Raw genomic sequence first — 20,015 nt, forward strand, 5'->3', positions numbered from 1 at the left:
TTAATATCATGGCTAATATTTTGTATTTTTAGTAGAGATGGGGTTTCACCGTGTTAGCCAGGATGGTCTTGATCTCCTGACCTCGTGATCTGCCTGCCTCGGCCTCCAAAAGTGCTGGGATTACAGGTGTGAGCCACCGTGCCTGGCCGTGTTTAGATTTTCTAGGGTTCACAGCTGTAAAGTAAGATTCACATGTCCAGGTTGTTCCAAGCATACTTCAAAGCTTTCCACTTCAAGAGTCATGTCAGATGAATAATGAGAATTTCTTTGGAATCTAACAACAAAGGGGTCATTGTGGCGTTAGCAACAGAAGCAGCTGTAGAATGGTGAAGGAAAACAGAAGTTTGGAGTGGCCTGAGGAGTTAGCTGGAGGTGAGGAGATAGGAGACATAGATATAGATGATCTTTTCTCAGTGGTTCATAGCTAAGGGGAAGGGATAGAGAGTAGTGGTGAAGGAGGGGATCCCAGGAAGTTTAGGAGAGGAGTGTCTGTGTAGCTAGGAGAAACTTGAACATGTTTAAATGCCGAAGAAGGGATTCAGTAGAAAAACAGAAGTTAAAGATACGGAGTCGCCTGTAATCCCAGCACTTTGGGAGGTTAAGGCAGGCAGATCATGAGGTCAGGAGTTCGAGGCCACTCTCGCCAACATGGCGAAACCCCATCTCTACTAAAAATACCAAAAAATTAGCTGGGCATATAGGTGTGTGCCTGTAATCCCAGCTACTTGGGAGGCTGAGGCAAGATAATTGCTTGAACCCGGGCAGCAGAGGTTGCAGTGAGCCCAGATCATCCCACTGTACTCCAGCCTGGGCTACAGAGTGGGACTCTGTCTCAAAAAAAAAAAAAAAAAAAAAAAAAAAAAGATGATACAAGGGTTACGTTGCAATATTGGAAGCATAAAATTAACAAGAAGCAGGAATGAGGCTCAGATCACTCTTGGTGGTAAAGGAAATATATTTATTTATTTAAGAGACAGGGTCTTGCTCTTTGGCCAAGGCTAGAGTGCAGTGGCCTGATCACCACTCACTGCAACCTCGACCTTCTGGGCTCAAGCTATCCTCCTCGCTCAGCCTCTCTCGTTCAACTAGGACCTCAGACGTGTATCATCACCCCCAGCTAACTCTTTAATTTTTAGTAGAGATGGGGTTCTCCCTATGTTGCCCTGACTGGTCTCAAACTCCTGGGTTCAAGTGGCCCTCACGCCTCAGCCTACCACAGTGCTGGGATTACATGCGTGAGCCACCATGCCTGGCAGGAAATCTCTTTAAATACAATTAAAGGAAATTTGGAAACATTCGATGCTTATCAGGGATATTTGCAGATTTGGCAACTCACGTCTTTGGGAACCATCAGGTAAGTTAAGGAAAATTAAATATCTATGAGGAAAAAAGAAATCTGGAGAAAATTTTGCAACAGGTTTTGGGGAAAATCTAGGGGTAAACATAACAATGCATACACAGAAAATAAAGTTTCTATGCATGATGGATTCTTCCCAGTTGATGGAGAATATTTTGTATTTACAGTGGCACTAAGACATCATGTCATGTGATTCTTTTTCAGCAGTGGTCATATGACGGTGGTAGCCATGGCGTCACAGATAATAGGGACCGTCCAAGCTTGAAGTTTTACAAGGTGGATATGATAAGTGGTAAGGAATTTTGGATTAATCTAAATGAATTTTTTTTAGATAGGGTCTCATTCTGTGCTCAGGCTGGAGTGCAGCCATGTGATCTCCGCTCACCACAGCCTCCACCTCCTGGGTTCAAGAGATTCTCCCACCTCAGCCCCCTGAGTAGCTGGGACTACAGGTGTGCACCACCACGCCTGGCTAATTTTTTTTTTTTTTTGGTAGGGATGGGGTTTCACCATGTTGGCCAGGCTGGTCTTGAACTCCTGGCCTCAAGTGATCCACCCACCTCGGCCTCCCAAAGTGCTGAGATTACAGGCGTGAGCCACCGTGCCTGGCCTCTAAGGGAAATATTGAGGTCACAGACTGCAGAATCCAAGAGTGCTAGGAATCAGAGGAGGGAGAGGAAGGTGAAGATACGGAGGTCTGGAGTGATTCAAATATCCAAATCATAGATACCTGTTCCTCAAGGTGTGTTCTTCAAGAACAGATATCTATGGTATGGGTATTTGAATTAAAAAACCTGGAAATCAGAAATTTATAGTGAGTGAATAAGTTTTCTGGTTTATTTATTTATTTATTTATTTAGAGACAGTCTCGCTCTGTCACCCAGACTGGAGTGCAGTGGTGAGATCTCGGCTCACTGCAACCTCCAGCTCCTGGGTTCAAGCGATTCTCCTGCCTCAGCCTCCCGAGTAGCTGGGATTACAGATGCGCACCACCACACCCAGCTAATTTTTGTATTTTTTGTACAGATGCGCACCACCATGTTGGCCAGGCTGGTCTTGAACTCCTGACCTCAAGCGATTCGCCTGCCTCGGCCTTCCAAAGTGCTGGGATTACAGGCATAAGCCGCTGTGCCGGGCCTGAATTATTTATTTTTGAGCATGGCCGTTTGGGTTGCTGAAAATGTCTGGGGTGTAGGATTAAGGCTCGAAGAGCAGAGCAGTTGATAATTTCATTATTGATTTACAAGCTGCAGGAACTGTGCAAACCAAGAGGTCAATTGTTAACCAGATGAATAGTCAAGTAATGCATAAGAATGGCAGGATTTGGGCTGGGCATGGTGGCCCATGCCTGTAATCCCAGCACTTTGGGAGGTCGAGGTGGGAGGATCATTGAGTTCAGGAGTTCCAGACCAGCCTGGACAAGGTGGTGAAACCTTGTCTCTACAAAAACCACAATTAGCCAGACATGGTGATGCACGCCTGTAATCCCAGCTACTCGGGAGGCTCAGGCGGGTGGATCACTTGAGCCTGGGGAGGTAAAGGCTGCAGTGAGCTGTGATTGCACCGCTGCACTCCAGCCCGAGTGACGGAGTGGGACCAAAAAGAAAAGAAAACAAAACAAAACAAAAGGCAAGATTTGAGATTTAGTAAAAGACTGCCATGTGTGTCATGAGAGGGAGTATCAGGACTTGAGCATTTAAGAGTGACAAGGGCAGAAAGAGAATAAAATAGTACTCAACAAGGAGGGCGTTTGCAGGATGATGAAGGAGAGTTTTGACCTTGAACTCTCTGTGCTTGACTCAAATCTGCCTGATGATGTCCCCGGAAGCAGGTCAGACCTATCTCCAGAGGGAGAGAGGAAGGATGAAAGTCCAAAACAGCTGAGATCCTTGTCCTGAGAAGGCAGGCTTCACTGATCAATTTCACCCCGTTTCATGGTTTATTTTAATAGTGTAAGAGGAAAAGAAGCGTGATGGGCAAGAGTTCACAGAGGAAGCAACGTGACTGTGTAAACCAATGCAAATCAAAGCCTGGCTTGAACACCTCAATCCCTCTGAGAATGTCCAATTACACATTCAAGAGGCCAGTTACGAGAATTACACCCCATCCTGGCAATGAGGTCAGATACCATCAATGGGAGGAGAGCTTGGAGAAGCCTCAGCAGGTGTGCTGGCAGAAGAGACTGCAAGGACTGCAGGCTTACAGCAGCGCAGGGGAACTTTTAAGTGCTTTGGATCTTGCCAATACTTTGCAAAAACTAGTCCCTAGTTACACAGGTGGATCTCTGCTGGGGGATCTTGCCGGTGGTCTGGAGCACTCCTGCCCCATGCCCCACCTTGCCTGCTCTTCAGATGTGGTGGAGATAATTCCCAGAGAGGGAGTGGGTATCTCGCAGCTCCTCTGCCAACAATTTCTGGTCACCGAGGAAGATATCAGGAAACAGGAATGGAAAGTGAAGACAGTAAGAGAGCGACTCGCAATAGCATTGATTGCGGATGGACTCGCTAATGAGGCGGAGAAAGTGAGAGGCCAAGAAGGCTGTCCTGAAAAAAGCTATGAAAAAAAGAGAAGATAGTGCAGATGAAATGAAGCGTAATCCTTTATTAACATCTCTTTACAGTGTTCACAATGAGGTTTTGTTTTTTTTTTTTTTTTTTTTTTTTTGCTTTAAGCTCTTGAAACTTTAAAATATGCCAATACTTAAAAAAGAAAAAAAAAATTAGGCTGGGTGAGCACCTAAGAGCACCTAAGTAAGTAAGCTCAGAACAGGGCGCAGTGGCTCATGCCTGTAATCCCAGCACTGTGGGAGGCTGAGGCGGGCGATCACTTGTGGCCAGGAGTTCAAGACCAGCCTGGCCAACATGGTGAAACCGCAGTCTCTACTAAAAATAAAAAAATTAGCTGGATGTGGTGGCAGGCACCTGTAATGCCAGCTACTTGGGAGGCTGAGGCAGGAGAATCGCTTGAACCTGGGAGGCAGAGGCTGCAGTGAGCCAAGATCGTGGCACTCCACTCCAGCCTGGGTGACAGATCGAGACTCTATTTCAAAAACAAAACAAAACAAAACAAAAAATTAAACTCCTTTGTGTGACACAGGGGACTAAAGACAGTAATTTCTTTTTCAGGTGAGAGATCGGGTTTCAGGTGGGCAGGGAAAGGAGATTTTTCTTTTTCATGTTATACTGATATTTATTTACTATGTATGTATGTATGTAGTCCAGGTTGGAGTGTGGTGGTGCCATCATAACTCACTGCAGATCAGGTATGGGGCCTCAAGCCTGTAATCCCAGCACTTTGGGAGGCTGGGATGGGCAGATTGCTTGAGATCAGGAGTTCAAGACCAGCCTGGCCAACATGGTGAAACCCTGTCTCTACAAAAAATACAAAACTTAGCTGGGTGTGGTGATATACACCTGTAGTCCCAATTATTTGGGAGGCTGAGGCAGGGGAATCGCTGGAACCCAGGAGGCCAGAGGTTGCAGTGAGCCGAGATCATGCCACTGCACTCCAGCCTGGGCAACAGAGCAAGACTCTGTCTCAAAAACAAAAAACAAAAAACAAACCCATAAAACAAAACAAACAAAAAACAAACCAGACAAACAAAAAATCACAAACAAAACCTCACTGTAGTCTTGAACTCCTGGGCTCAGGTGATCCTCCTGCCTCAGCCTCCTGAGTAACTGGGACTACAGGCACATGCCATTACACTTGGCTAATTTTTTTTTTTTTTTTTTGAGACGGAATCTCGCTCTGTCACCCAGGCTGGTGTGCAGTGGCCGGATCTCAGCTCACTGCAAGCTCTGCCTCCCGGATTTACGCCATTCTCCTGCCTCAGCCTCCCGAGTAGCTGGGACTACAGGCGCCCGCCACCTCGCCCGGCTATTTTTTTGTATTTTTTAGTAGAGATGGGGTTTCACCGTGTTAGCCAGGATGGTCTCAATCTCCTGACCTCGTGATCTGTCCATCTCGGCCTCCCAGAGTGCTGGGATTACAGGCTTGAGCCACCACGCCCGGCCTCGGCTAATTTTTTTCTATTCTTTGCAGAGACAAGGTCTCATTCTGTTGCCCAGGCTGGTCTCAAACCCCTAGACTCAAGCAATACTCCCACCTCAGCCTCCCAATATGCTGGGATTACAGGTGTGGGCCACCATGCCTGGCCAGTATTCTATCATTTTTAACACATCAATCTCAGAAACTGGTAAATCCATCAAACAAAAGCAAATAATGATAAAAAGCACTGGAATAATTCAATAAGCTTGATCAGCCAAGTAGACAAATAGACTTTAACTCTTAATCCCAATAAGCAGAACGATGGTGCACTGTTAGATTTCATAACACTGAAAAGTCTCTCTGTCTTTGTTCTTTTTTTGAGACAGGGGTCTTACTCTGTCCCCCTGGCGTAATCCCAGCTACTCGGGAGGCTGAGGCAGGAGAATCGCTTGAATCTGGGAGGCGGTGGTTGCAGTGAGCTGAGGGCAACAGAGTGAGACTCCATCTCAAAAAACAAAACAAAAACAAAAAAATCCCCACATTCTAGGATTCAGATGATTACCACGTGGAAGCACAGAGCAGAAAAGATGAAATTTTAAAATAATAAATTTTTAGGGAAGCTATACATAATATAGATACTGCATTCTATATTTTTTTAGAGATGGGGTCTCTGTTGCCCAGGCTTGGAGTGCAGTGGTGCGATCATACTGCAGCCTCAACCTCCTGGGCTCGAGGGATCTTCCTGCCTCAGCCTCCCTAGTAGCTGGGACTATAGGTACATGCCACCACATCCAGCTATTTTTCCCTTTTAGTAGAGATGGGGGTCGCATTATGTTGCCAAGACTGGTCTCTAATTCCTGGCCTCAAGCAATCCTCCTGCTATGGTCTCCCAACATGCTGGGATTACAAGTGTGAGCCACTGTGCCTGGCCCAAAGAACCATTTCTGACCCGTGTATGCCTTCTTGGTCTACTTTCCATCGTAGAGGACCTGTGAAAGGGGTAAGATGCCACCCAGGGAACACTAATCTGGAAACTCTGGTGCCTTCAAGTTTCAGAGAATGAAATAATAGAAGAGAAACTTGCAACTGCCAGGGTTTCTTGGGGGCGGGGGTATGGGAATATAAAGGAACAGGATGGGTGTGATGGCTGGTATAGGAGTCAAGGGTGGGCAAGTACTGAGTGACAAAGGATGGAGACCTCACACTGAAGTGGAATGTTGATTTTCCACCATGGCAATTTCTTTTTTCTTTTCTTTTTTTTGAAATGCATTCTTGCTGTCACCCAGGCTGGAGTGCAGTGGTGCAATCTTAGCTCACTGCAACCTCCACCTCTCAGGTTCAAGTGTTTCTCCTGCCTCAGCCTCCCGAGTAGCTGGGATTACAGGCACCCACCACCACACCCAGCTAATTTTTTGTATTTTTAGTAGAGATGAAGTTTCATCATGTTGGTCAGGCTGTTCTTGAACTCCTGACCTCAGGTGATCTGCCTGCCTTGGTCTCCCAAAGTGCTGGGATTACAGGTGTGAGTCACCATGCCCAGCCTCCACGATGGCAATTTCTGTATCAGTGAAACAAGAGGATTCCCTGAGCTCCCTTGCAGGACATGAGACAGGGGTGTGGCTCATCTGTTTGGCTGCTGGGTGCACTGAAACTCCTTATGGGATGGCGAACACACAGACAGGCAGGTGCAGGAGCCGGGGCGAGTGCCCCTGGGTTCTGGCCCCACGGCAGTGTCCAGGGGTGTGTGTGTTACGGTGTGCTCCTTTAGCCTTGCTGTCTGTAGATGGCTTAAGTGTTAACCAGCTCAGTGCCCTCTTGGTACCCAGGTCCTTGTCCAGCATCCAGGAAGAATCAGGTCACACACAGACTTGAAGGATGAATGCGGGGTTTTATTGAATGGGGGAAGTGACTCTCAGTGGGATGGATGGGGAGCTGGAAGGGGGATGGAGTGGGAAGATGATCTTCCCCTGGAGTTTGGCCGTCCGGTGGCTGTCTGCTCTCCAACTGTCCCCAGCTGAACTCCTCTTGGCATTCAGATGCTCCTTCTCTTCTCTCTGCTGTGTCGTTCTGCCATTCCTCTGCTTGTGGAGCCGGGTGTTTGGGGTTCATATGGGTACAGGATAGGGGAGCATGGTGGGCCAAAAGGTGACAAAAGGCATGAAAACAGGAATTGCCTGTTCCCATTTAGGGCCATGGGTCTCCCGGCTTGAGGGTGGGGTCTTTGCTGGGGAACCACCCTCTTCTACCCAGTATTTCCCTGTCTCCTGTCATCAGTAATGCAGTTTGGATATGTGTTCCCACCAAATCTGATGTTGACTTGTAATCCCCAGTGTTGGAGGTGGAGCCTGGAAGGAGATGCTTAGGTCACAGAGGCAGATCCTTCGTGGTTTGATGCTGCCTTTGCAGCAGGGAGTCTGTACTTGTGAGATCTGGTTAAGTATGTGGCACCTTTGCTCCCCCCAACTCTTTCTTGCTCCTGCTCTGGCCATGTGACATGCTGGCCCTCTCTTGTGACATGCTGGCCCTCCCTTGGTCTTCACCATGATTGGAAGCTTCCTGAGACCTCCCCAGAAGCTGATCAGATGCTGGCATCATGCTTTCTGTACAGCCCGCAGAACTGTGGGCCAATTAAACCTCTTTTCTTTAAAAATGACCCAGTCTCAGGTATTTTTTTTTCTTTCTTTCTTTCTTTTCTTTCTTTTTTTTTTTTGAGACAGGTTCTCTCTCTGTCATGCAGGCTGGAGTGCAGTGGTGCCATCACAGTTCACTGCAGCCTCGACCTCCCAGGCTCAGTTGATCCTCCCACCTCTGCCTCCTGGGTAGATGGGACTATAGGCACGCACCACCATGCCTATTTTAAAAAATCTTTTGTAGAGACAGCATTTTGCCATGTTTCCCAGGCTGGTCTCGAACTCCTGGGCTCAAGCAACCTGCCTGCCTAGGCCTTCCATAGTGTTAGGATTACAGGCGTGAGCCACCGAGCCTGGCCAGGTACTTTTTTTTTTTCTTTTTTTGAGACAGAGTCTTGCTCTGTCGCCCAGGCTGGAGTGCAGTGGCGTGATCTTGGCTCACTGCAACCTCTGCTTCCTGGGTTCAAGTGATTCTCGTGCTTCAGCCTCCTAAGTAGCTGGCATTACAGGCGTGCACCACCACGCCTGGCTAATTATTGTATTTTTAGTAGAGACAGGGTTTCACCAAGTTGGCCAGGCTGGTCTCGAACTCCTGACCTCAAGTGATCCATCCGCCTAGGCCTCCCAAAGTGCTGGGATTACAGGCATGAGCCACCGTTCCCGGCCAGGTATTTCTTTATCACAGTGCAAGAACAGCCTAATACAACCATTTTCACCAATTCTGGTGTTCCCAAGGGATGACATGGTGCGAAACCACAAAACACAACTGAGAGTTGCCTTCAGGACTTCACGAAAGGGGAAGATTGTTCTCTTAGTCCAACATGAACCAGTCAGGGGTCACGTCAAGGAAGGCTCAGAGACTGTGTCCGACCAATATGGTTTATTTCTGCCCCAGCCAAGCTACTTTGGACCCTGGCTGGGGAAAAGAGACCCCGGGCACCGGCAAGTTCCAGTCATTGCAGATCCTCCAGGTCTAGGTGTGACCGGTAGTAGCCTGGGCACTGTTGCCGGAAGCTGTATTCTTCCTTCTTCCGCCAGCGAGTGGTCGCCTATGAGGGTGAGGAGAAGGTGTGAGAATGGACTGGTCAGCCGTCCAGGGAGGGGAGGCCATAGGGGTGAGAATATGGCCAAAGCCAGAGGCCTGATGCTTCCTCTGTCTCCCTTCATTGTTTCATTTAATTTCTCCCTCAGTTCTTTTCCTCTTTTCACCACTTTCTTTTCTTCTCTCTCCTTGTTTCACTCTCGGTTTAAAAAAATTTTTCCCCCTCCGATATCCTCTTCATTTCTCTCTCCCCTTGCCCCAAATTTCTTTATCAATATATCACATATCTACCGATGAGTTATTTATCTATTATCTAGCTATCAATATTTATCTATCTGTGAATCAATTATCTATCTACCAATCAATAACTATCAATTTTCTCTCACCTGTCAATCATCTATTTATAATCTATCAATCATCTATCAATCACCTGTCATCCACCAGTCATCTATTTATCATCTACTTATCAATATCTATCAAATACCTGTTACCTATCAATTTATCTATCAATTATCTATCAAAAATCATCTATTTATCATCTATTTATCATCTACTTATCAATATCTATCAAATACGTTACCTATCAATTTATCTATCAATTATCTATCAAAAATCATCTATTTATCATCTACCTATCAGCTATCCACCAATCATATATCAACTATCAATCATCTATCTCCTATCTTCTGTCTAAATATCATTTCTCTCTCATCTCATTCTCAGTCTCTTTCTCTGGCTTTTGGTCCTGATCTCAGCCTCTCCCTCTCTCTCCCTCCCTTCCTCCTCTACACCTGTCTGGCTTAGCTGAGGCATAACTGACATAAAATAAACTGCACAGATTTAAAGTGAATGTTTTGAATAAGTTCTGATCATAACTTACTGAACTATCACCACAGTCAACATAAGGAACGTCCATCCATCGTTCCTAAAACTTTCTTCCTGGCCAGGCACGGTGGCTCACACCTGTAATCCCAGCACTTTGGGAAGCCGAGGCGGGTGGATCACCAGAGGTCAGGAGTTCGAGACCAGCCTGGCCTACATGGTAAAACCCCGTCTCTACTAAAAATACAAAAATTAGCTGGGTGTGGTGGTGTGTGTCTGTAATCCCAGCTGCTTGGGAGGCTGAGGCAGGAAAAACACTTGAACCTGAGAGGCAGAGGTTGCAATGAACCAAGATCATGCCATTGTGCTCCAGCCTGGGCGACAGAGTGAGACTCCGTCTCAAGAAAAAAGAAAACACACACACACACACACACACACACACAACTTTCCTCCTGCTCTTTTACAGTTCCTTTTTCCCTGCCACTGCAAACAATTTTCATTCCCAGGCAACCGCTAATCTGATTCCTGTCCTTAGAGATTAGTTTGTCCTTCCTTCCTTCCTTCCTTCCTTCCTTCCTTCCTTCCTTCCTTCCTTCCTTCCTTCCTTCCTTCCTCCCTCCCTCCCTCCCTTCCTTCCTTCCTTCCTTCCTCCCTCCCTCCCTCCCTCCGTCCCTCCCTCCCTCCCTCCCTTCCTTCCTTCCTTCCGACAAACTTTCACTCTTGTTGCCCAGGCTGGAGTGCAATGGTGCAATCTCAGCTCACCACAACCTCTGCCTCCTGGTTTCAAGCGATTCTCCTGCCTCAGCCTTCCGAGTAGTTGGGGTTACAGGCATGTGCCACCAAGCCCGGCTAATTTTGTATTTTTAGTAGAGATGGGGGGGTCTCTCTCCATGTTGGTCAGGCTGGTCTTGAACTCTCGACCTCAGGTGATCTGCCCACTTCGGCCTCCCAAATTGCTGGGATTACAGGCGTGAGCCACTGAGCCCAGCGATTAGTTTGTATTTTCTAGAATTTGTCTATAAAGGGAATCATATGGCATGTACTCTTTTCTTTGTCTGGATTCTTTCACTAGGCATAATTATTTTGCAATTTATACATGTTGCTGTATACTTTATTAATGTATTAATAATTAATTCCTTTTCATTGCTGAATAATATTCCATTGTCAGGATATATTTGTTAATGAACGTTAGGGTTGTTTTCAGAGTTTGGCTATTACAAACAAAGCTGTTATGAACATTTATTTATGTACAAGTCTTCATATAGACATATGTTTTTATTTCTTTTAAATAAATTACTAGGAGTGGGATGGTAGGGTCTTATGGTAGGTGTGTGTACTTTTCAAAGAAACGGCCAAGCTATTTTCCACTAGCACTTTATGAGAGTTCCAGTTCTGTCACATTTTCATCAACACTTGTTATAGTCAATCTTTTCAATTTTATCCATTCTTGTGCAAAGTGGCCTCTCATTGTGCCTTCCATGTATATCTCCCTAATGACTAATGTTGTTACATTTTTCTCTTATATTCTTTTGTTTACACTCTTTGCAATCACTTTTTCACTCAATATCTTGTAATCAGCATATAGGTTGTGAAGTTTTTGAGATGTGCACAACATAGTAACTATAGTTAATAATAACGTAGATTTCAAAATTGCTAAGAGTATAGGTTGCCAATGTTCACACCACGAAGAAATAATAACTATGAGAGGTGAGGGACATATTAATTAGCTTGATTGAGTCATTCCATAATTGTACATATACCAAAGCATCACATTGTATCCCCTAAATATATGCATCCATTATTTGTCAATTAATTAAAAATAAAATTATAGAAAGAAAATAGGAAAGCCACTGCATGAACTGGGAGAAAATATTTGCAAAACATATATCCAGCAAAGGACTTGTGTATAGCATAGTATGGTTTGGTAATATATTAAGCACTCTTACAACCCAATAGTAAGAAGACAAGCAACCCTTCCTTGCTCACCAGGAAGCCGCAGATCAGGCATGTGATGAGTCCCAGGAGTACTGCCAAGCAGATGAGGATGATGGCCCAGAAGGGAAGGTCTGGGGAGACAAGGGCTGGGGTGAGCCACCTCCTGCCATGTCCTAGGGCTCCTTCTTGGACCCTATGTGGCCTGAGGATGGGCACAGCCCTGGGGAGGAGGGCTTAGTGGCTCAACACCTCAAGCCTCTGATGCCCCCCAAAAAGTGGGTCCCCAGCAAGCCAGGATCCCTGCTATCCCTTCACGATGCCTCAATAGTCTTTGCCATGAGTTGGTCAACTTTGATCCTCATCCAAGACTCTGTGTGCCTGGTGCTCTTGGACAAGGCAAAGCACCATCAGGTTACCCCCTCCCTACCCTGGGCTGGGGCTTCTTTGAGACTTACCAGAATTCCCAGTTAAGGGCTCATTTCTGTTGGGAGAATACCCTAGAAATGAAAGAAATGGAGGGTGCATGTGAGTATGTCTTATTCTTTTCTTTTTTTTTGGAGATGGAGTCTTGCTCTGTTGCCCAGGCTAGATTGCAGTGGCATGATCTTGGCTCACTGCAACCTCCACTTCCCGGGTTCAAGCAATTCTCCTGCCTCAACCTCCCAAGTAGCTGGGATTACAGGCGCCTGCCAAAACGCCCGGCTAATTTTTGTATTTTTTTTTTTAGTAGTGATGGGGTTTTACCATGTTAGACAGGCTGGTCTCAAACTCCTGACCTCGTGATCCACCCACCTCGGCCTCCCAAAGTGCTGGGATTACAGGTGTGAGCCACCATGCCTGGCCGAGTGTGTCTTATTCTTTTAAATACAATTTTACAAGCATACAAAAAAGCAGAGAGAAGAGTACAATAAATATTCATCACCTAGATTTAGTGATTTATATTTCCTCCAACTAAAACATATACATCCAATTTATGATTTATTAACATTTCAGTGAAAGTAAATGTTTTTGCTGAAGTTTTAGAGTTGAGTGGACATCATGACATCTCACCCCAAATATTTCAATTTGTATCTCTAAAAAAATGAGGACGTGTGGCTACATAAGCCCAAAGCCATTATCCCACTACAAGAGTGTCATATGTTAAATTCATGCCTCTGGGCATGGTGGACCTAAATTGGGCTGGGCCCAATGGCGGTGGCGGTGAGAATGGATCATCACAGTTGGAAACTCATGGGATCTCTCTAGGTTTATAAATTCTTACCCAAAAGCTTTTTCTTCTGCCTAAAAACACATTTAAGCTCTCCTTCACTTGGTGGTTTTATTGTCATCTTTTAGAATTTACCTTCAATGTCATTTCCTCCAGGAAGCCTTCCCTGATGACCACACCCATGTATGAATAGGTTCACATCAAATAATTTATAATTGACAACTGCCTGTTCTTGTTATTCCTCACTACAGCGCAAACTCCATGAAGATAGGGATGTAAAGCCACCATCAGGCATGGGGAGAAGGGTTACTGATTCCTCTACTTCTACAACTCTGTTATAGCCAACTTCTTTTTTTTTTCTCAAGATGGAGTCTTGCTCTGTCACCCAGGCTGGAGTGCAATGATGTGATCTCATCTTACTGCAACCTCCGCCTCCTGGGTTCAAGAGATTCTCCTGCCTCAGCCTCCCAAGTAGCTGGGATTACAGGCGTGCACCACCATGCCTGGCTAATTTTTTGTATTTTTAGTAGAGACAGGGTTTCACCATGTTGGCCAGGCTGGTTTTGAACTCCTGACCTTGTGATCTGCCTGCTTTGGCCTCCCAAAGTGCTGGGATTACGGGTGTGAGCCACCACGCCCAGCCTATGGTCAACTTCTTAAAGATGTGGAATACATACCAATGACTAACAAGTATATGAAAAAATGCTCAACATCACTACTAATCAGAGACATGCAGGTTAAAACCATGATGAGATACTGCCTTACACCAGTCAGAATGGCTATTACTAAAAAGACAAAAAATAACAGATGTTGGAAAGGATGCCAGAAAAGCAAACTCTTACACAGTGTTGGTGGGAATGTAATTTAGTACAATCTCTACGAAAAACGTATGGAGATTTCTCAAAGAACTAAAAATGGAACTACCATTTGACCCAGGAATCCCACAACTGGGTGTCTACACAAAGGAAAATAAGTAATTGTGTCAAGAAGACACCTGCAGCTGTGTGTTCATCACAGAACTATTCACCATAGCAAAGATATGGACCCAACCTAAGTGTCCATCAATGGAGGAGTGTATAAAGAAAATGTGATATATATATCTCTCTCTCTCTACACACACACACACACACACACACACACACACACACACACACAATGCAATACCACTCAGGCATAAAAAAGAAGGAAATAATGTCTTTTGCAGCAACATGGAAGGAAGTGAAGGTCAAACAACTCATATACAGGAAGTCAAATAGCACATGTATTTGACTAAATAATGCATAGACATGTCAGTGCTAAATAATGCATAGGCATGGACGTAAAGAGTGGAATAATAGAGAGTGGAGACTTGGAAGGGTTGGGGAGTGGAGGAGAGTGGATGATGAGAAATTACTCAATGGCTACAATGTACATTATTCAGGTAATGGATACCCTAAAAGCCCAGACTTTCCCACTGGGCAATAGATCCATGCGACAAAATTGCACTTGTATCCCTTAAATGTATACAAATAATAATTTTAAAAAGTAGTGTGCAATATGGAGCAGCCACAAGTGGCTTTTAAATTAAAATTAAATAAAATTAAAACTTCAGTATCTCAGTTACATTAACCACACTTCAAGCACTTAGTAATCACACATGGCTCTGTGCTGAATGGCACAGTTAGAAACATTTTCTATCACTGCAGAAAGTTCTATTGGATGGGCTGATTCAAGGCAAGGTTTGGCGAACTACAGCCCTGCTGGGTCCATGGCCTGGTTTTAGAAAGCCTGTGAGCTGACGACAATTTTTATTTTTAAAAAGCAAATTGGTAAAACAAGAAAAAGGCATGTGAAAGGCCTGTTGATTCTGAAGAATCAACAGTGCTCTGTTGCACAACAATAAATCAGAACCAAGGACAGGGCACACAGGCATTGGAAGGTCCTAATACGTTGTTCACATTTGACTTGAAAAGAACCTCGTATGAAATCTAGTTATTTATTCTGTAAATATGAGTTGAGTGTTTATTATGTGCCAGGCAGAATATGGGGTTCTTGGAATATAGTGGTGAAAAAGCAGACAGTTACTCTCTGTTATATTCCTGATACATGGTACAATGTGTGTAACTATTCTTTGAATGGGTAAATTTGGATATGGAAAGTTGAGTCACCTTGAAGCCATCCCTGGAGTTGGAAAATAGGTCCATCCTACCACATATGTTGAGGATGAATCACATACAACTTGAAACTGGAAGCCCTAATTGACCTGCTGAAGCAAGAGGATCACTTGTGGCCAGGATTTAGAGACCAGTCTGGGCAACATAGTGAGACCCTCTCTCTACACAAAATTTAGAAATTAGCAAGGTGTGATGACAAGTGCCTGTAGTCCCAGCAACTTGGGAGGCTGAGGTGGGAGGCTCGCTGGAGCCTGGGAGTTCAAGACTGCAGTGAGCTATGATTGCACCACTGCACTTCATTCTGGGTAACAGAGCGAGACCCTGCCTCTAAAAGAAAAAAACCAACACAAACAAACCAGAGTCAGGTGCAGTGGTGCATGCCTGCCTGTAATCCCAGCACTTTGGGAGGCTGAAGCAGGTGACATGCTTGAGCTCAGGAGTTCAAGACCAGCCTGGGCAACATCGCCAAACCCCATCTCTAGAAAAAATACAAAAATTATCCGGGTATGGTGGCACATGGCTATAGTCCCAGCTATCTGGGAGGCTGAGATGGGTGGATTGCTTGAGCCCAGGGGTTGAGGCTGCAGTGAGCTGAGATCATGTCACTGCACTCCAGCCTAGGTGACAGAGTGAGACCCTCTCTCAAAAACAAACAAATGAATAAACAACACAACAACAACTAATCAGGGTAATTGTTTAACACTGCAGCTGCCTGGGGGTGGAGGAGCAATACCATCTAGGGCAGGCAAGAAGGGAACCAAAAACCGAGTGACTTGCTAAGTACAGAGATAAGAAGTCCAGAGAGGAGATGTGACTAGCCTGAGGTCACAGAGCTGGCCAGAAGAGGGCAAATGCCTCCCGTATCCCTCAGGCATCCTTTTCTTTCCTTCAATGATGGGTAACGCCTAGGAGAACTAAGCCACTTTCTCCCAGTCTGAGAAAGTTCGATGATGAATCATCCCCAAGCCTTCAGATTCCCAGGGAAGGACCCAGGTGAGGAAGTGGGAGTTGCCACCCCAGCCCCAATGACCCAGGGAGCTTTACCATCCACAAGGACACTGCTCCTGTCCAGGGTGAAGTTCTGCAACTGGCTACCATTCCGGGTCATCCGCAGGAATTCCTCATAGATGGCAACTCTGTCTACTCTCCGAGCCAGTGGCGAGAAGTTACACAGGGAATCCACCCCCGTGTGGTGGCTGTTGGGGACAGACCTGGAAGGGGACAAGGGATAAGGAAAGATATCTGCAATTTTATCATGATTCTAGGCTTTCTCCTTCTAGAGTCTTCCTGTAAGAACTTTCTGCAATGATGTAAACATTCCATGTCGGCCAGGCACAGTGGCTCACGCCTGTAATCCCAAAACTTTGGGAGGCTCAGGCAGGCGGATCACGAGGTCAGGAGATCAAGACCATCCATACAAATATTAGCTGCCTGTGGTGGCGTGTGCCTGTAATCCCAGCTACTCGGGAGGCTGAGGCAGGAGAATCGCTCGAACCAGGGAGTAGAGATTGCAGTGAGCCGAGACCGTGCCCCTGCTCTCCAGCCTGGTGACAGAGCAAGACTCCATCTCAAAAACAAAACAAAAAACAAACAAAAGAATTCCACATCTACACTACACAATGCAGCCATTAGTAGCTTCATGTTGTTATTAAACACTTAAAATGCAGCTAGTGTGGGAGAAGAACTGAATTTCTAATTTTATTCTACTTAATTCATTTAAAAATAGCTACAGGGAGGCCAGGCATGATGGCTCATGCCTGTTATCCCAGCACTTTGGGAGGCCAAGGTGGGTGGATCACTCAAGATCAGGAGTTTGAGACCAGCCTGGCCAACACAGTGAAACCCTATCTCTACTAAAAACACAAAAATTAGCCGGGTGTGGTGGCACACGCCCATAATCCCAGCTACTTGGGAGGCTGAGGCAGGAGAATTGCTTGAACCTGGGAAGTGGAGTTTGCAGTGAGCTGAGATTGTGCCACTGCACTCCAGCCCGGGCAACAGAGGGAGACTCTATCTCAAATAAATCAATAAAATAAATAATTTTTTAATTTTTAAAATAATTATTTTGAAAATAATTATTTTTAATGTTGGGGTAACATTGGAATGTTGGGGTAATGACTTCTGAATACCCATAAAATCAATGAGAACAATGGCCAAAATAGTCCAAATCAATTTTTCCAGAAGTCTAGAAGTGAACCAAAGGCTTGCAAAACTTCAAGGGGTGTTTAGTTAAGGAAGGTGTTAAATCTCAATAAAAAGAGCAAGCTTTGTGGCATTTTAACTTGCATTATTTCCACAGTGCTCTTTCAAGATCCTCAGTATTTTATTATTATTATTATTATTGTTATTGTTATTATTGAGACAGGCCCTGGCTCTGTTGCCCAGGCTGGAGTGCATGGCCCGATCTCAGCTCACTGCAACCTCTGCCTCCTGGGCTCAAGCCATCCTCCCACCTCAGCCTCCTAAGTAACTGGGGCTAAAGCGCACACCACTATGCTCAGCTGATTTTTGTTATTTTTTGTAGAGATGGGTTTTCACCATATTGCACAGGCTGGTCTCAAACTCCTGAGCTCAAGCGGTCCACCCACCTTGGCCTCCCAAAGTGCTGGGATTATAGTTGCGAGCCACTGCATCCAGCAAGATCCTCGGTCATTTTGAAAACCAGTAGCCTCACAATCATGACAGCTGCGAAAACCAGCCGCCTAGCAGTCAAAATAGCTTGAGAGTGCTGCAGACATCAATCCGCGGAACCTTGTCACTATCTGATCTGCTTGGCAGCTCCTTGAAAAAGGAGCCCTATTCTCAGGCCTTATCTTTATTTGTTCTGACTCAGAATTTGTTTAGTGAAGAAAGCCTGTTCTCAGGGCAGTTGTCCAAAAAAAAAAAAAAAAAAATCGTTGGTATTTCCCCATTGGAATTGATACCTCTCATTGAAAAGCACAGTTAGGGCCGGGCGCGGTGGCTCACGCCTGTAATCCCAGCACTTTGGGAGGCCGAGACGGGCGGATCACGAGGTCAGGAGATCGAGACCATCCTGGTTAACATGGTGAAACCCCGTCTCTACTAAAAAATACAAAAAACTATCCGGGCGAGGTGGCGGGCGCCTGTAGTCCCAGCTACTCGGGAGGCTGAGCCAGGAGAATGGTGTAAACCCAGGAGGCAGAGCTTGCAGTGAGCTGAGATCCGGCCACTGCACTCCAGTCTGGGCGACAGAGCGAGACTCTGTCTCAAAAAAAAAAAAAAAAAAAAAAAAGAAAAAAAAAGAAAAAAAGAAAAGAAAAGCAGTTAGGCTGCTGGGATCTAAGTAATCTGGTTTTAGTTCCCTCCTTTCCCCATCTTCCATGGGTCCTGATTTCAGTGGCCGATGTCTTCATGTAGTCGATTCTACACTCTAGAGTCCATGGCCTCAGCACCAGGTAGCTTTATGTCTGCTGAGATTTACACCAGCACTCTTGAGTGTTGGAGCCAGCTGGGTTCCAGCTTTAGGAAAAAGCTGGTTTTTAGTTAACAGCTCTCTATGTCTAGGGCTCTCTTCCATCAAAGCTATGGCTTGGGAACACTTCTATTTAAAGGACAGCAGAAGTTCCTAGAGTCATTAGGTCCTGAGTTAGAACTCACCTGAATGTTGAAACTTGACAGTCAGAAAAATAGCTCTTGATGCTGCTATTTCGGAAGAGTTGGTTGAGCTGAAAGACAGGGCGATGTTTCTTAGGTCAGAATCCTGGTCCTGGTAGCATCAGAGAATTTTCAGCCACTGAGCACACTTCTCTATCTATTTTGTTTCTTGTCATGACACCCACTTGCCCAGGTATGTATATCAAAGGACATGCTCTTCTAGGGTATGACTTAGCTGTGTGACCTTGGGTCAGCTACTGAACCTCTCTGTGCTTGCATCTTAAATGGGAATAAGAACCTGTCTTTGTGGATTGTTATAAAAAGTCACCCTGTGGCTACCCAGAATGCATAAGTCGATTTCTGCATGCAATAGAGTGGACACACCACCCCCCTCTCACCGCATCCTCAATATTCCTTTTGTTCCTCTGGTAATTGGTGGTGCTTGGCTGGGATATGTCCTGGGAATATGGTAGGTTGGTGATGGTGAAATTCAGGTAGAAGTGCTGGGTACTGGAACTGCTTGTTGGTTTTGTTGGTTGATAAACTGATGGCTCCATCTCTAGAATTTTAAAAAAAGGATGTAAAAATTCACTCTTAAGGCAGGGTTTTAAGAAAGAGATTATTCCAGCTAGCTTAACTTATTTCTGGCATTGTGAGCTGAGCTAGGTTTGTTTTTTTTTTTTTTTTCTGGAGGGGAGGTTGTTTGTTTTGTTTTGTTTTTTTGAGACAGTTTAACTCTCTTTGCCCAGGCTGGAGTGCAATGGCGTGATCTTGGCTCACTGCAAGCTCCACCTCCTGGGTTCAAGCCATTCTCCTGCCTCAGCCTCCTGAGTAGCTGGGATTACAGGTATGCACCACCACGCCTGGCTAATTTTTTTTTTTTTTTTGTATTTTTAGTAGAGACATGGTTTCTCCATGTTGGTCAGGCTGGTCTCAAACTCCCGACCTCAGGTGATCCACCCGCATTGGCCTCCCAAAGTGCTGGGATTACAGGTGTGAGCCACTGTGCCCGGCTGAGCTAGGATTTTAAAGGTGGGATAGAGGGTTTTAGGTAACAGCTCTATATTGGATGGAGGATCTTCCTCCATCCATCTGTCCAACTTGCATCCATCCACCCATCTACCTGTCCAACTCTCTTTCTACCAAGCATTGTAAGAATTGCCTACAACCTGGGGTGAAAGAGACTGGGTTTCTCTGGGGGTGTAGTCAGCAAGCGTAGGTGCTGAGCAACCCAGAGTCTTCTAACTGATGATCTTTGTTCGTA

At 45.5% G+C, this 20,015-nt stretch overlaps 2 protein-coding genes across 3 annotated transcripts in view; one reads left to right on the plus strand and one right to left on the minus strand.

Annotated features, from left to right (window-relative positions):
* Positions 1-318: 318 nt before the first annotated feature.
* On the plus strand, positions 319-5,085 carry MBD3L1 (methyl-CpG binding domain protein 3 like 1). The gene is made up of 2 exons (XM_015440802.3): positions 319-1,649; positions 3,309-5,085. The coding sequence occupies exon 2, from the start codon at positions 3,330-3,332 to the stop codon at positions 3,930-3,932; it is 603 nt and encodes a 200-aa protein (XP_015296288.1). The 5' UTR covers positions 319-1,649; positions 3,309-3,329; the 3' UTR covers positions 3,933-5,085.
* Positions 5,086-8,841: 3,756 nt separating this feature from the next.
* The window catches only part of MUC16 (mucin 16, cell surface associated), a 172,096-nt gene continuing 160,922 nt past the window's right edge, over positions 8,842-20,015 (minus strand). For both annotated transcript variants that reach the window (XM_065535782.2, XM_074025726.1), the window contains 6 exons: positions 19,150-19,310; positions 18,755-18,822; positions 16,181-16,347; positions 12,232-12,273; positions 11,828-11,907; positions 8,842-9,026 (listed from right to left, as the gene is read on the minus strand). In XM_065535782.2, coding sequence (XP_065391854.1) covers positions 8,931-9,026; positions 11,828-11,907; positions 12,232-12,273; positions 16,181-16,347; positions 18,755-18,822; positions 19,150-19,310 — 614 coding nt within the window. In that variant the 3' untranslated portion in view covers positions 8,842-8,930. The remainder of the gene's footprint in view (positions 9,027-11,827; positions 11,908-12,231; positions 12,274-16,180; positions 16,348-18,754; positions 18,823-19,149; positions 19,311-20,015) is intronic.

The sequence above is a fragment of the Macaca fascicularis genome, chromosome 19 (assembly GCF_037993035.2).
Source record: "Macaca fascicularis isolate 582-1 chromosome 19, T2T-MFA8v1.1".
NCBI lineage: Eukaryota > Metazoa > Chordata > Mammalia > Primates > Cercopithecidae > Macaca > Macaca fascicularis.

Coding starts and splice junctions, on each gene's coding strand:
- MBD3L1 (XM_015440802.3), top strand. CDS start 3,330: ATGGGCAAGAGTTCACAGAGGAAGCAACGTGACTGTGTAAACCAATGC.